Here is a 17,683-nt window from a genome sequence, read left to right as displayed (position 1 = left end):
CACTTTCTGTTAATCGTGTATCTATCACTTTCAGACTAAAACTACATTGCCATTCTATACACTCTTTACCTTTCTATCAATAAACCCATGCAGCCAACACGTGTGAACATCAGCCGCTTATTCTGTGGTGGTATTTTCTCGTAAAAAAACACACACCCTTGCCGCCAGCACTTAGTGCCCACTACCAGCAAGTTGGTTTCTTTTGTCGTCATCATTCATTTTCATTTGGCTTAGCATTCATACAATATAATCAAAAACTCCAAATGGTTTTCTCTATGCTTCCGTTGTCTCTATTATCTGTTGGCTTCATATGGTAGTCGCGAACAAAAATATGACCCCTCAGTTAACACCCTTCTGGTTAAAAGATAATAAAACGTGGCAGATTACAGAAGCGGCAAACATGAAATACCTCAAAGTGCGTGAGTATCGATTCCTTATCTGTCTCGAAATAAAGTTGTCATCGTTCTTCAAAGACATTTCATGGGCTCAACATCTATGCTACCATCAACATTTCTTCGCATATACCATTCCCAACTTGTCTCGAGTAAGACCATACTTCAATGTTTACGAAAGTGTCCTGTGACTCTTTTGTACGCATTTCCGTTTTTATTTGCGCTATTGCTTGCAATAAATATATAAGACCACGAGTCGTTGAACTCTATAGAGACACTACAGGGACTAGAAGCTCAGATTTGTCATTCAAATTGACTCATTCGCAGCGTATGGATTTGGTTGCGACATGTCGCGACATATGGTTGCCTTCACTTTGTCGCTTCCTTGTGAGCTTTACTGACTGAGTGTCTCGCGACAATAGAGCAGGGGCTGGAGTCACTCAAAAATTGTGTACGAAGAACCTATGCGACAGCGTAAACCTCTTGTGGTGAGTGTATAATATAAAGAAAAAAATTGGCTCGCCATCCCGACCCTGCGATAGTTGATGGCCAGCGAAGATGTTAGAAAACCACTCAAATGGCGTCCATGGGAATAAGAAATGTTTTATCGCCCTGCCCAGTCTGAGCGCAACACCGTTGTTGAGCATTACGATTCTGCACGCTTCAATGCTCATCGTATTGACACTGCTCTTCGGGAGGCCCTAAAGAGCAACGTGGTCCAGCTATAGTGGTCTTCCAATGAGCTGCACGAGTTGCTAGGCAGGTCTCACTTCTGTACGTGAAGTTTGGTGACGCCGATCACTGATTCGTATGCTGCTGTTGCCCCTTTTCCACCAGAGCAGCTTACGCAACCGTAATATTTACCGGAAACATACGCGGCGAGAAGGAGCGTCCCACGCATTGTTCACAGGCGCCTTATCATCCATAATTCGGTTTTGATGCTCGTTTAGTGCTTTTTCCTTTTTAAAACGAATGCTGAGCTATGTGTTGTATGTCTGATTCGAATGGTGATATGCACTTTTTTTCGGAACAAGCTTTTTTTTTTTTGCCGAGGGACACCACAACATCGCCACCAATTAAATGCTACCAGTTTCGCTGTGAAAAAATACACAACTTTGGTTCAAAAATTTATACGTTAAATTTATGCACAGGCACACTGACTTCGACGTTCGTCGGCCAAACCCACCTTGCTCCCGAGCCTGCTTGCCACAAAGTCGACGAACGAGCGCGAACCAGGCGCGCCGAGGTCCTGTGCGGGAACGCACAATCTGCGGTCGGCGGCCATGCCCGTGGCCATGCCCACCGTCGAGACGATCACGAAGGGAGGGAAGAAGAGGATGAACGCGAAGGCCGCCACAGTCATCGCCCAGCTTGCCGCGATGAAACTGCACCAGCCCGTGGGGGCGCGCCACATGGAGCACTGGTTGCCTGGCGATCGGCCGAAAAGAAAACACAGAAAAAAAAATTTAACTTTCCGTTCACCTAAACATTGTTAGTCTTGATGGTTTTCTGGCACACATGATTGTAAGCTTTTTTTCAGATATCTTCCGGGTATTATTCGAAGAAGCCAGTAGACTTCACTACCTGTCAAGGTAGTAAGCTTATATTGGTCTCATCCTCCTTGCTCGACTTTACTGCGAGGTCCGGGAAAAAAAAAGCTCTTCGGAGGGTAAAAAACCGAAGCTCCACCAGAAGTAAACATGATGTCAAATTTTCGCAAACAGGTGTAGCCTACATACTTGCCAACACCATAATGTCACCAGCCCACGGAGTTGGCGTCCTTATAAATTTATCGAACGTTTGCAAGAAACCGCTCATAACGAACTCTTTGGTGAAAAATAAAGACCAACAAAAGGTCATACAAACATAGCCTCCATGTTAGGTTTTTTTTTTTTTTTTCAATAGCCGGCCTCTCAACAGTGTCCAGAATGTCTATAAAATTTATTTTTCTTTAGAGGTCCGTACAATGGCAGCTGCGTGGTCTGCTTTAGCAATCAGTAGCGGTGCGTTCTTCGTGGATATTTGCAGGCATGACTGATGCATGCTCTAGGCTCCCTTGATAAAAGTATTCCGAAGAGACCAAATAAGAATAACAAGGATTGCTCAATAGGATGTGTAGGGTTGCATGTCAATGCTTGGGATCTTAAATAAACAGTATAAACAAAGAACACGTTCATAACCTGCCAAACAAGCCGGCTTTACGTTCTGAAAATATCTAAAATTTGTATAAAATTGCCATGAAATCCTTTGCAACTTCTGCAATGCTCAATCTTTTGCTTATATCAAAGCTGTGGACCCTCTATGGAAAAGAAATCACTGCGAATACATCTTTTGTTTGGTACTCACGAATCATAGCGATCTCAGGAAGTTGCTTAGCGGAGCGTCGTGGGCATACGTCAGAGAAAACTAAATAGTCTCGAGGCTCTCTGCCAATAGACTGTTGACTTTATATTTTGTCTGCGAGTTCAGCTGTGCCTATATAGACTGCCTAAAGATGTCCACAGTGACGAAATGTGCAAAGCGCACGGACATGTGCATCGCAGAAAGACTTTATCCCCATTATCTGTTCCAATTTATCATGTGCATTTATTTATTTATTTATTTATTTATTTATTTATTTATTTATTTATTTATTCATACAATACAGCAGGCCCAAAGGGGGGCCAAAGCAGGAGGGGCAGAATACATAAATATTTACATATGCACGTATATTACACAACACATGAAAAGAAAATGCAAAACCAATGCAACATATGTAAATATCAGAAGAAAACAAAAATGATAGCGACGACTAATAAGATTAAGAGAAGGTACACTGAAGGAAGACAACTTGACAAACGTTAGAACAGTTTCACACGCATATATCAGCATTTGCAACCAGTATCGATACAGGGAAAAAAAAGAACAAGTACCAGAAGTTGACGGAGCGACCATTCCAAAATACTGAAGATAATAGAATAAGGAAGATGTGGAAACTATCAAACAAAATTCACGTGTAAAAGAAATGAAAAAGAAAACAGTAACAAGGCTTGCTGACATGGCAAAACCCTAAGTATTAAAGACCCAAGCGTTCAATAGAATCGGTGTTTATCAATTGTGATAATGGCAGGCTGTTGCAATCTGTTGTTTATCAATTGTGATAAAGGCAGGCTGTTCCAATCTGTTGCAGCGCGCGGGAAGAAGGAAAACTTAAGAAGGTTAGTTCGGGTGTTATAAGGTGTCAAATAATCAGTGTGACGATGCCGTGTTCGGCGCGCTGTAAGCGGTTTAACATAAGCCTGTGGGTGGAGGGACAAACAGTTGTTTTTAACCAAGAAAAGACATTTCAGTCGTATTTTCCTGCGTAGTTGTAGCGTTTGAATATTATGTTGATTAATTCGTGTTTCACTATTCACTATTTTTCTCCCAAACATCTTTTGCGTGTGTATCGCTCCTCAGCTCGAGATAGCTGCAGCAATCGCAGCCGCGGAGGCCGAATTTCGACGGGGGTGAAAGGCTGAGAAGGCTCGTCCACTTCGATTTACGTGGATAATTTAGTACCAGAGGTGGTCTTAATAGTCTCCGATACGGAAGGCCTCAGAATCGTGCTGTGGCTTTGGCATGTGAAACACCGCAATTTCGTTTTGTAGAGAGAAAAAAAAAGGCTAATGAAGCGATTCCAGAGCAGTGGCTTAAATGTCGCACCCGATCAGCGATCCACCCATTCTAGGTGGTTGGTTGGATGTTTCGGTGTACCTCGTTGATAATACAATTTATGGCAGCTATCATGCACCAAACTTTTCAAATAGACGGACTATCACACACGCATAAGACCAGGAGCATGCGTTTCCGAGCCCGGTTAAGAAACCACCGGTATTTTTTTTATTATTCAACTTACGTCCAGCTATCTATTTAAAAATAATTATCAAAGTCTTTTCTTCCTGCTCTAATTGTCAAGATGCCAATTAGGGAGTTGTAAATAATTGTAAAAGACGTCGAAATTCTATGTCAGAAAGGCACACATCGCGTCCTTACTACTTTTTTTTGGCGAAGCGAGAAAGACCGGGTAATACGAAACACATCACGTGAATACGCACCCACTCGCCCGGGATAGCACCACTATAATATATTATCGCATTTTACGTGCCAAAACCACTTTATGAGTCTGAGGCACGCCGTAGTGGAGGAACCATCTGGGTTTCTTTAACGTGCGCCTAAATTTGCGGGTGTTTTCGCATTTCGCCCCCCATCGAAATGCGAGCAGCAGCACCACCAACAATTAGTATCTCGGGGAAAGCAAACCGCGCTCCTGATTTTCGCGGCTCAGAGCAGCGAGTTTGTGACGCTATTACGCAATGAACGCAGGGATCTGTTGAGGCATCGCGGGAAGGACACGTGCGTGTTGTTGTGGTCGCGGCAAGGCCCGGTAATTGATGACTAGCTCGATTTCCCGCACAGGCTTAGATGAGGCTGCTATCCCGTACGCTAGTAACATGCGTAGAGACGTTTCTTTTTCAAACTTCGCGGACTTTCTCGCTTTGTTATTTCGCAACGCAGCTCATACTTTTCCACGTCATCTTCGCGTTATTTCATGCAAAACATAGCAAAGAAGAGTACGAGTTGGTTAGATTAGTACGCGTGCACTACCTGATGGCCAATTTTTCTCTCAAGTTATTCATAACCTGTTTGCACGTTGTGCATTCATTTTGCACGCACTTTTTGCGTGATGAGTCATAAGCGGTTTCTCTGAAAAGCAAACGTGAGTCATTAAAGATAATCCCGGAGTTCTCAATCAACTGCAAGTAACTTTGCCCTCGGATAACGGGGTTCCTGTTACACTTGTGGAAAAGCATACCTTGCCTGCATATCAAAAGCCCGGATAGGTTTTCTTACATAGTCTATCCAACACTTACACACATCCTGTTGTCTCATGACCACTTGTCTTTTATTTTTCTTGTCCGCAATCTTTATTTTTTTAGAGGCTGTACAAAAAAAACATTAATATTGAACACTGTGGATCATGAAGCACACAAGCGTAGAATCTACTGTTGTCAGAAGGCAACGTTTCGTGTTGGTGAAATAAGATATCTTCAAAGAGGCAAAAGACTCCATGAATCTACAGATCCTATAACTCCACTTTCATTAACGCAATCACCGAGGAAACTATTCTTCTAAAAAGTTATCACGCAAATTTCAGTGCAACTTTGTTACGGAGGCTCGAGAATGCGCCCTTTTAAAGAATGAATCACGTGCGGCTCGAATTGTGCTTGTCTCACTACCTAATAGGTACAGTGCCACTATGATGCTGATGACGCCAGCAACGACTGTGACCACCATCCCGTATATTCCCAGGCCTGTTGCTACATCGTCAGGCATGTTGTCCAAGCTGAGGACGGCTTTCTGGGCCTCCTCCACCGAACGCTTGACGGAATCGTTGAGTTCACCGACGCTTTTGACGAAGTGGGCAGCGTGCTGGCGCAGCTTGGCCTTCGATTCTGCACGTCAGGTGTAAATAGAGAGTTTTAGCGTGTCCGGTATTCCCGCGAACACAAGTTGACTGGGCGGCTTACCAGATGAGCGGAGGCGCCGACATGAGTGGCCTGCATGGTGCAGCCGCTTCGTGGCACAGAACTCAACCAGACAAACATAGAGCTAAAATTGCATTAAACAATTTCCTTCTACTTCGCCCCCGGTGTAAACTACACACAATGGTGTCATTATGTTCCCGACTACGCCACTGCCGAAAATTTACGCCATCAGCGAAGTAGAATGCACTTGATTACTGCACTGATAGCTATTTGTTTGTGCGGTTGAGCTCCCACCAGTTGGCTGCACCGCGCAGGCTACTCACGTTTCTGCCTCCGCTAAACCGGCAAAGCAAACCACAGTTCGTCTGGCCTTAACGTGCATACCCGACACGCTAAAGCTCCCTAATGAGGCGAACATTAAAAACACAGTCCTAGACTTTGGCATGATTTGTATAGTCGCAAAAAAAGAAGAAAGTTTATTAGGTCAGCATACAGAACGCAGTCTCTTTGTCAAGATCAGCCTATGTCGGATCCTATTTCCTCCGAGCTCTACTGTTCACCTTTCAGCGAATCCTAGTCTAGGTATACCTGTTGCATGGAATTAAAATATAAACCAGACGGTGGCAGGTAGCACAAGAGTAATCCTTGAACTGCATTGCTCCAAGAGGCAAACATTACCTCCACGTCAAATCAAAACGCAGATTTCACTAAGCAACAAAACATCGTTAATTATGTTCTCTAACTAATCGAGTGATCTAATAACAGTAATTAGGATCTTTGATAGGATAGCACTCAGGTAACGACGGACCTTCGCAGAAGTTCGCTGCGTTGCCACTACATGAATCCTTATCTAATTTCTCCTGCGCGAGCTTATATAATATTCAATGCATCAGGGAAACTTCCGTTTCAACAGAGCTGTTGCCATTCCTAGTGATTTGAACGCTGATCAATCACAAAAAAAAATCAATCTACATCTGACATATATAGAGCTTCTTACATATGCCACCCTGTGTTTACTTTTGGCAGTACATTGTCGTGGCCCAAAAATGTTGTGAACGCTTATTCCCTTTAGTTTAACTTCTATAGTTCGTACTCTTCTCAATGCACGATGCACCAGTATTATGTCAACATTAGTGCAGAAAGACGCTACGCGACACATGCACTGGGCAGTATATGAACAAGGAAGAAAATCCCCGGGATGATCAGCATATTTTTTTGGAGCCAACGACGGTGATGTTTTCTTTCCAATTCAGTAGAACATAAAAAAGGCACTCCAGCATTTGCGCGAAATGCTAAAACCAAACACCATTGACCCCATAGCATCCAGTAGTGACGTTGTGGATCTCGAATTTTCTTTTGAATTCACGGTCCGGCATCCAGGGGAAGCACCTTGCGATGGATCAAGTATATCCGTGATAATCACGAATATAAGCATTGATCCCGCTTCCTTGTCGGCTGAGTGAAAAATAACTTCTAGTTTTCGAGGAGGAAAAGAAGAGCTTATTCGGCGGCCATAGAAGTAATTCCCAGTTAGTCTACAGAAAGTTTACAAAGCCTTTCTTGCGAAGTATATGGATAACGTGCAGACATAACGAAGACATCACACATCGCAACTAATGAAAGCACAAGGCGCATTTTGATTTATACGCAGAAATATCACTGGTATGGGAGATGTGGTACATACTAGGCCTCCATGGCTGCGTTAGTGGCGATTCATTGTCTGCTAGCATCGTGCAACGTTCACTAAAAAAATAAGTAGCACCGCTCTTTCTCGCTCTAGACAGCATGTGTGCCTACATCCTTACGCTTTTTCTCGAATAGTGTCAACGGTTTTGAGCGAACTTGCGGTTTGCAAGTGTATGAACGCCTTATGGGGCATTTATATGGCAAAAAAGGCAGCTGAATGTGGAAGCCAGGTCGTTTACAGGCAATTTAACATAATTCGCAGGACGGTCAAAATTTTTTTTTTGTAACACCGATTACACAACAAGAATTACTGAAGGTGTGATGGACTAACCTTTTGTTTGCTTCCTGAAATCCTTTCCTATATTCTTCTGCCTTGGAATCTGAAAAGTGTTATTTGGTATAAGAAACCTCGAAAACTCTTCAAATGCCACAGAATGCCAACGCAATGTGAGCGGCCCGAAATGCGTCGAAAGTGCGTTCGACGTAGTTTCCGCTGGACAGAAACCCGTAATGCTAACGAAATGGGCAATGCATTTTGGCGGGAGGGAATGCGATTGCGGCTACACCACGCGAACTACGTGATTACGAATGGCCTCATGCTCGCTTGCATCGCCGCAAAACGTTCTGTTGACGTAGAAATAAAAGGAGAAAGATCGTGGAGCTTTAGGCGCAAAAACCAATTTCTGATTATGAGGCACGCCATAGTGGGGGACTCCGGAAATTTGGACAACCTGGGGTTAATTAACGTGCACCTGAATCTAAGTACACGGGTGCTTTCACATTTCGCCCCCATGGAAATGCGGCCGCCATGGCCGGGATTAGGTCCCGCGACGTAGTGCTCAGCAGTCCGTCACCATAGCCACTGAGCAACCACGGCGGGTTACGAAAAAGGAGCTGATCATGGTAAAAATCTGACACACCACATAACCCACATGAGCATTAATCGTTGCACGAACACTGTGTGATATCATATACGGCCACAAAAGAGTGCCGGATATGCGGAATATGTTTCGTGTCGGATATTTTGATTGAACATGAGCGCACTCTGTATAGAACCGCGCCATCGTGAAGTAGCTGGGATGAACACTAACCTTGTCTGGTTTCCTCAGCTCCATGAAAATGAGTAGGAGAAAGGAAGAAATACCGGCCAACGTCCATTACATTACCTATTTCAGATCTAAAGAAGAACAACTCCCATGTTTTACCCGCTTTCATAAATCTCTCACTGTTTTCCACAGCCTAATTACTACACATCCGCTTATTGATTACATTAATAAGCATGGGGGCACAAGCGCGCAGGCAAACCTGAACGCATCTGACTCGATGACCGCGGACACTCGCTTTCAAAACGCAGCATTAAGGAAGTGCGGCAGCAGCAGCGAGCGAATTGACCTTCGTGCTGCCTGTAGCTACAACGCGAACTAGCGGCGAGAACATAGTGCTCACGAAATGTACGAGCCCTGGACGCACCTAGACGGTCCCATCGCAGATCGCTTTCAGAGCCCGCGCGGCCACTCTCGGCCGCCGGAGCTGCCGCTGGTGTAGAACACCCTCACCCCTCCCTCCCTCCCTACAGCTGCCTTGCCCGCGACCGAAGACGGCGCGCTTCCACCTCGTTTTTAACTTCTGCACACACGAGATGGAGCCCACGCCCTCGGCTAACCAACGCACGCTTTCTCTCGCACACACAGCATACAGTTAACGCCTCCTAGATGGCACAAGGCCAGTGCACTTCGATCCGTGACGTCATGCTATCATGCCTGACTGCCAACGAATTTAATGGGGACGCTCCCAAGTAAGCCGCAATAATTTTCCCACCACCGCTTTCGTCGCACCAGGCCTGACAATGTAAATTTAGGTGCAAATCGCCTTACTTCAAGAAACAGAGCGCACAGGCCTGCTGTCAAGAAGGCATTAATACGGAGCGCGGCCACGGTGTTATCGCACTTGGACTTTATGCAGAACATCACGGCATTGCCCCCACTGCCGCTGGCAACGGAAATGCGCCTCGAGTTTCCATATATTTCTTACCCAATAAAAGCACAGTGAAAGAGAACGCCTCCTTTGAGCATATGTTTATTTTTTCCTACGTCTATGCGATTAGTTGCGACTAGGTACAGTTGTAATTTGATGATGGGAAATTCATTCTTTGCAGCGATTTTGATGACTATGTTTACATGTCGCAGTGCATTGTAACGTTATCTGTCAGGGGATATTTCCGGTGGCAATTACCCAAGTTGTCAACTATAGGTCAGGCAGAAGCTAGCCGAACATTGCCTTTTAGCGTACGTACCCAGTGACCCATGTATGCTCGGCGAGGAAGCCGCCAGCACATACTTAAGTGACCCGAGCAATAAACTTCGGTCGCTTAAGTGACCCGAGCAATAAACTTCGGTCGCTTAAGTGACCCTAGCAATAAACTTCGGTCGCTGGTAAGCGCAGCGTGAATTAGACAGACAGACAGACAGACAGACAGACAGACAGACAGACAGACAGACAGACAGAGACAGACAGACAGACAGACAGAGACAGACAGACAGACACAGACAGACACAGACAGACAGACAGACAGACAGACAAACGGACAGACAGACAGACAGACAGACAGACAGACAGACAGACAGACAGACAGACAGACAGACAGACAGACAGACAGACAGACAGACAGACAGACAGACAGACAGGCGGACGGACGGACGGACGGACGGACGGACGGACGGACGGACGGACGGACAGACAGACAGACAGACAGACAGACAGACAGACAGACAGACAGACAGACAGACAGACAGACAGACAGAAAAGCAGGTAGGCAGGCAGCTGGGCAGACATACAGCTGTTGAAGCCAGCGAAGTCAGCTAACTACATTATGATAATAGAAACGCTGGGTTGCCGTCAATTTTATCGTTCATATAGATAATCACGTCGTACTCATACTGACCTGTGCGAGGTGCCGAGGCACGTCACCATTTGTCAGCTTATCCCTCAGATTCTCAACGGGGTGGGGGAGATTGACCTGAAATCAAGCAGTGGTCAATAAGCGCCAAATGTAAGCTCTCGCATGAGCCGTACGTTGAATACCTTGCGCGTCATGTACAGTTCAGGAAACAAAGTCGAGAATGGCCGATAAATAATTGCGCAGTTTGGTAATGCGTGTCGCTAGCGGGAAATGCGCATTTTCCCCGTTGAGAGTGAGTCGCATGGTAGAAAAATAACACTCCTCAGTTACCATCTCTTGCGCAGTTATCTTCTCGATGGATCATGGTACGTACAAACCATTGTCTAAGCGTCTTCTTTTTACATGGCAACTAGGAGCGTCACTCTAGGGTCAGTATTTAAGACCATTTCCTTCATTTTCAATATTGATGCTTTCTCCGCACTATTCAGTCTTCTTTCTCTCTACATACCGATGACATCAAGATTTTTAAAGGAAATTCCTACTGTTGATGACTGTCGCATCCTGCAGACTGACCTGTTTTCTTTTTCTAAATGGTACGAAGGTAATAACCTAACCATGAATGCCGCTAAGACTAAAGTCATGATTTTCAAACGCATAAATCATCACCCGCTTTACTAGCACAAATTATTGTCATTGCCCGTACTTTGATGCCGACGTAATCGCGCTGACCTTCTGTTTCTGTTCCAGCTCCTTCACGATATCTTCACCTGTACCGAACTAAAGCAGAAGGAAAAACTTAATTAAATGGAAAACGAGCTGGCTGGTTGCCAGGGTCACTGGTCCAGGTTCTACTGACCGTCTTAGCCCTTAATGTGAGCCACTAGCTGACTATTAGGGCTAGTGCTCTCGAGTTCAATTTCCCACTACTCGTTGGCTGGACTGGACAAGGTCAACAGAGAACATGACCCTTTCCGCATACCTGCCAGTAATCACCAATGCTCCACCGTCCACGGAATGCTGAGTTTTCACAACGCTTATTTTCGTGAATCTCGACATTTTTTGTTCCCTCGCTGTCATTATTTTCTGAGCTTTGCGTTGTTGTGTCATAGTTGCACACATTTGTGTATTAATCTGTACATCATGAAAAATTAATCACTTTCCTTTTCAGTTGCTTATACCACCCACATCCCATAATGGGGACCACCTTCCTGCAAAAACTATAACCATGCCCAACAATAAGCATTGTCGGGAAGCTTTAACTAACGTTGTATAACTGGGAACAATTACGCCGTGTAATAACGAGATTCACTCATTTTCGTTTGTATTTTTATTGCGAAGTTTTCTACTGCTACTCCACTCTATAATGCCATATGGCCCTGAAGGTATATGAATAAATAAATAAACGGTGTATCGGTTTTTCGTTCTTTGTGTTCATGGTACTTTCTAACTTATATTCCCGTGCAGTTATCTTTTTGTGCGCTTGCGCCAGCACTCAGACCTTAAGGTTCTTCATGCGCATGGAAAATAACTTGATTGATTATTAAATATAAAATAATAATCCATCTGCCTCCCATTACTTGAATATGCCTGAGTGGTGTGGAGTGGCACAATAATTTCAAATAGAATTTTAATTCAGGGCGTGCAAAAACGTTCATGAGTGCATGGTCACGTTGTCAGAAACTCGACGAATAAACGCACTAGTCAGAATAAACAGTAACAAAAACGGACGGTTTAATACTGCGCGCTAGTCCCCCCCCCCACTTCGTCTTCTTGCTCACAAACGAAATCTTAGCTGACATAAACTGGCATGTGAAAAAAAAATCCCTAGGGTTCTAAATGTGAAATAAACAGAAAAACGCTGAAAGGAAAGGAGGAATAATTGGAAGCTCGTTGTTTCAAGAAAAAGCTGTGGAATCGCTGCTGCAGGAATTTGATTTTCCCAATTTATACGAGTCAGAAAGAAATCGTGGGGGATACCCTGTACGGTGACTGACTCTGTACGGTCTGCTTTTTTCGTTTTTTTTATTCTGGTACGCAAGTAGCTGGACATGAGCTCTATACGCACCCTACTGTTGCGAAACTCTCGAATCGTGGTCTTCATATCCTCGAGGTTTGGCTTGATCGAGTCGCAGGAGCCGGAGCAAGCCGCTAGAGCGTCATATAGGGATTTCGAGGCATTGTCGATGCTGCGGTGGATCTTCGAGACGTCATCACTGTAGGCCGCTTCCTCGGTACTCTCGATGAGCTGCTTGATCTGTAGCAGATCTGCAGTGAATGGCATGGGGGCCTCAGTGTTTCACACTGACCTCACTACCGGGGAAAAAGTTTCGCTCTGCTATTCCGCAAGTACAGTTTTGTTTGTAAGTTCCGAGGAATTTAGGTCTTCGAAGTTGCGAGTGCATGACTTTACAGCGGACGGTGCGACTTCCGAAGTAATTTTGGCACTAAGAAGCGGGGTCTGGTGACAGTGTTTTCTTCCCCATTCAAAAACCTTCAAAAAATAATGGCAAGTGCGGTTTATCGTTGACTGCCACAACCGCCATCTGGGTCGCTGTCTGCCCCGGAACAACGCCCGGATTTCGGAGGGCAGCTCTTAGGCGCCCTTCCCTGCGTCGAGGGTCGGCGTGCCCGGCGTAACCGAGCGAACGAGCACAGCAAAGGATGACAGCGTACGCAGCGCGCAGTGGGGAATGAACAAAAGCGGCAAGAGGTGTGAGGAGGAAAGCGGAGAGGAGGGTCTAGCGGAACCGTGAGGCGGAAAGCGGAGGAGGATATGAGGAAAGCGTGAGGAGGAAAGCGTGAGAATAAAAGCGTAGTGTGGCGCTGGGGGCTACGAGATGGCGCCCGAGTAGCGCGCGTCGTCTGGGAGGTTTGTCGGCGGCTGCTTTTGTGAATCGCGCCGCCGCTTCATCCGCACGCAGGCTGTCGCGATCTTCGGATTAGCGGTGCAGTGGCGCCACACTTCGCTCCGTTTGCAACGGGCTGCACGAGACCGATTATCCCTGCTACCCAGTATAACGAAAAATGAACACACCTGTAGAGCTGCGCTCAAATTTCGCTTTAGGGAGTATCGTAATCGTCGCCGAATTTTTTTTTTACTTCCCCCTTCTCCAGCAGCTGCGCACTTGCGCAATGAATATTCAGACCACTATACGCTACTTTTACAGGTCAGGCTTATCGCTAATGATTTTGGTCTTCTTTCTGGTGCCTAGTGTATGCTTCCGCCGCCGCCTATCGTCTGTGCCCATTCTCTCATCATAAAAAAAAAACTCGTGAGCCGTAGCGATGTTCTCGGGAGGTGCGCCGATTGAAAAGTGTTTATTTCGAAGAATAGCTTAGGTATTTAGCACCAGTTTGCATCCTGTATGCTCTAACGATTTCATGCCAAACCGGTAACCATTACTTTTTCGGTTCAGGTTCGGTTCGCGATCAGGCGCAGTTTAAGAACGTCCTTTCGGGTTCAGTCCCCACTATATTACCAGTTCGGGTACGATTTTCGATTCGGGTTCGGTTCGACACCCTGCGATGTGACAAAAGCGCAAGTGCGACAGTGGCACTTACAAAACAGATGACGCTTGGTGTCATCACCGCTACGTTCAAGACTGCCGCTCAGAAGCATTGCGCCGTCCTAGTCAATGAGAGCCGATAGACTTTGTTAAAAGCGGTCGTACTACTCAATCATATACACTGGCATTCAGAGCCACTTCTTGGTTAGTGCGCCATATGTTTTGCCTAAGGATAATTCGTAGACAGCACTCACAGGTTCCATGGCCCATCATTAAATTGGCTTTATTTCGGCGTTCTAAACTGCTTGCGTAATGGAACCTACTGTGGTAGTACGTACGTTCCGACGCTGGCATGGACGCGAGTTAACCGTATGCAAAAGCACAACGTATAACGCCCGGAACCCTGTCGACCTACCAGTCTGGATTTCTGCAGCGGGTTTAGCTCATGCTTAATCTCGTTCGCGCTATGACTTCGTAAACATTACGCTGTTCCGGAATGTGAAGTAAATGTACCTTTCATCGGCACGGTACTTAGGTCCTCGTTGTACGAAAATGCAATAAAATGCACATTGAATAGAAGTCGTGTACAATATATCTTTGCAATGACATTCCGCAACAAGTTCTTGCAAGGCAAGGCGATGCCGAGAGAACCTTGCACGTTAACATGTACGTACGTTCTGCGGCGGCTGAGGCAAACTTCAGTAGCGGGTTGGTGGCTAGAGCGTTTTCCGCTGCGGTGGTGCAGTCTGTGACGTCACAACAAAAAAAAAACACGAGCTACCGTGAAAAACGGAAACTATGCTTTTCGGCAACACATCGTGAACTGAGGGCTGCATGCGATTGCCCAGCTAGTACTGTCTATACTTAAAAATTGCTGGGTCTCTTAAGATCCCCCTTACGAGGTTAATGGCGAAAGCCTACTCTTCCTCGTCTTATCATGCGCCTCTTAGTCTTTTGTCATTTCTCTTTCTCTTAGTCATTTGTAATCAATTGTGGTCATTACGAGCCGTCGTTAGACAAGTTGGTCATATTATAGTCATGAGTGGTTATTACAAGTTATTTCGGTCATTATTACTCATTCCTGGTCATTACTAAGCATTTTTAGCCATTTCTAATAAATTGCCGTCGTTACAAGTAGTCGTCAGACATATTGGTTATTTCATAGTCATTATTACTCATTACAAGTCACTTGAGTCACTATTAGTCATTACTGTGTTCACTATTAAGTATTTTAGTCGTCCGTAATCAATTGTGGTCGTTACAAGGCGTCGTTAGACATATTGGTCATATTCTAGTCATTAGTGGTCATTAAAAGTTATTTTAGTAATTATTATTCATTACTGGTCATTACTAAGCATTTTAGTCATTTCTAATTAATTGTAGCTGCCACAAGTTGTCGTTAGACATATTGGTTATTTCGTAGTCATTACTAGTCATTACAAGTCATTTCAATCATTATTAGTCATTACTAAGCATTTTAGTCATATATAATCAATTGTGGTCATCAATTGCTGTTGTTTGACATGTTGGTCATCCTAGTCATTGTAGCCATTACAAGTCATTTCAGTCATAATTATGCATTACTAGTCATTACTAAGCATTTCAGGGATTTCTAATCAATTGTAGTCGTTACAATTTGTCGTTACACATATTGGTCATTTTGTAGTCATAAGTAATCATTATATGTGATTATTAGTCATTTTAGTCATTACTTCTCATTATTAGCTATTTCTGGTCATTTCTAATCAATTGTAGTCATTACAAGCCGTCACTGACATATTGTTCATTGCGAAATAATTAGTAGTTTTTACAAGTCATTAGTAGCCATTATTATTCATTACTAGTCGTTATTAACCGCTACCAATCTATTATAGCGTTATCGTTCACTGAGTGTCCCTATCAATCATTTTGCATTCTTTATTCTGTCTTTAATCTGCCTTCATATGACGTGATGATGCTGCGGCGGACACTCCGGCGGTCAGGTCTGCTGACACAAACTTCAGCCTGAGCTTAGAAAGGCTTTCGCCTTAAAAAGTGTTGTGGAAAAGAATGCAGGCGTGAACGAGATAGTATGCCAGGAAGCGCTCGCATGTTTTCACACGAAGACACGCTTCATCTGAACCACCATGGTTGCTTAGTGGCTATGGTGTTGGGTTGCTAAGCACAAGGTCACGGCGCCCGGCCACGGCGGCCGCATTTCGGTGGGGGCGGACACACACGTGCACTCAGATTTAGGTGCAAGTTAAATAAACCCCAGGTGATCCGGAGTCCCCCACTATGGCCTGCCTCAGAACGAGCTTGTAGTTTTGGCACGTAAAACCCCATAATTTCATTTTTAATTACCATTTTATCTCTTGCACCGAGCCTGGCATGCTGAACGCTTAGCATTTGGCAGTGCTAGCTGAAGGCTAAACACGACTTTTGGCACTGCCGGTGACAATGCAGCTACAGTTTCACAGATCTGCTCCTTCGTGGACTAGTGCATATTAACGTTCACGTTTCCTCGTTAATGGTTGACGGACTAGTAAGCGTTGAGACGCTGTATTGACTGTACCTCGAACGGATTCAATCAAAATGTCACGTTAGGGAGCCCACAATATTTTGCGACCCATTCGAAGGAAGCTGGAAGCGATGGGAATCATTGCCATGGTGACGTTGCGTTCAGCAGCCGAAAGTCAGGGCCACTCCGCTATTACAGCGTGCGACCAAAAAAAAAACTCATTTTGATCGGAAGTGGCGGAGTACACAACGAAAGGCGGCGACAGCACAGTGACGTCACTGTTTGCCGCAGCGTACGGATGACCGAAGCTCTAAAACAAAGGGCAGCTACAGGCGAGTTGGAACGCCTTCGCAGCTTATGCATATACGAGAGTTTTAGCATGTCCGCGACCATTTCTTTAACACCGTGTCCCTGGCTACATGGACGCAAGCAGCAAAGTTTTGTGGCAAACACCACGTGACACAAAATTTGGCCAGGCCTCTTATTGAACACGCTAACTATATATACTTAGCAGCTGGATTGCAGCGTCCATAGCGACATTAATGCTAACACTTCTAATTTATAATATTTAACTTAGTTTTAATGCTATGGAGTCTTAATTTTATTACTGGTGTGTCTCAGTATTCCTTGGAGTAACAAAACACACTCAGGGAAGAGGAAGATCTCTTTCTGCTCGTGAATGAGTACGACAATCGAGGACACGTTTCCCATAGTTTGCTTTTTTACGAAGTTCTCACTTTTACGAAATAATTTTCGGGCGGCATCTTCTGTGTTATATGAAGGTTTCACTGCACGCGTGATTTGTTCCTGCGGACGTGCTCCCCTTTGTGAAAGCTTCACACGTGGTCTGAGTGCGAACAGGTGCAGCTGAGCCAGCGGGCAAGAAGGGTGGTGAATTTTTTGTTAGATGAGGTTAGAAAGCTCGTTGGGCTCAGTACGCAGTTAGCGCGAGAAGTAACGTGACGCCGACGTTAACACGTGACAATAGTCGAAAGTCCGAAGCCGGCGCGGCTTTCATTGTTATTTGTAGCGTCAGCACAACTACTCAATTCCAATGAAAAGGGCGTCCCATTGTCTTGATGGTTTTCATAGTTTTCATACGGTTGCTAAAATGTGACATCCGGAGAAGTATAGCGATTCCGCCCTAGAAAAGTTAGAAGATCAGACTGGGAATACTTGTAGACGAGCAGAAT

The 17,683-nt window shown here is 45.0% G+C and overlaps 1 protein-coding gene across 1 annotated transcript in view; it reads right to left on the bottom strand.

Moving 5' to 3' along the window:
• The window catches only part of LOC142591376 (uncharacterized), a 73,505-nt gene that overhangs the window by 13,862 nt on the left and 41,960 nt on the right, over positions 1-17,683 (bottom strand). The window contains exons 9-13 of the mRNA XM_075703701.1: positions 14,665-14,736; positions 12,550-12,749; positions 10,527-10,601; positions 7,917-7,965; positions 1,579-1,820 (exon numbers count right to left, since the gene is read on the bottom strand). Of these exons, the coding sequence (XP_075559816.1) occupies positions 1,579-1,820; positions 7,917-7,965; positions 10,527-10,601; positions 12,550-12,749; positions 14,665-14,736 (638 nt within the window). The remainder of the gene's footprint in view (positions 1-1,578; positions 1,821-7,916; positions 7,966-10,526; positions 10,602-12,549; positions 12,750-14,664; positions 14,737-17,683) is intronic.

This window comes from Dermacentor variabilis, chromosome 8, assembly GCF_050947875.1.
Source record: "Dermacentor variabilis isolate Ectoservices chromosome 8, ASM5094787v1, whole genome shotgun sequence".
Taxonomy (NCBI): Eukaryota; Metazoa; Arthropoda; class Arachnida; order Ixodida; family Ixodidae; genus Dermacentor; species Dermacentor variabilis.
Note: the sequence above shows the minus strand (reverse complement) of the source record. Positions and strands in the feature narration are given on the sequence as shown.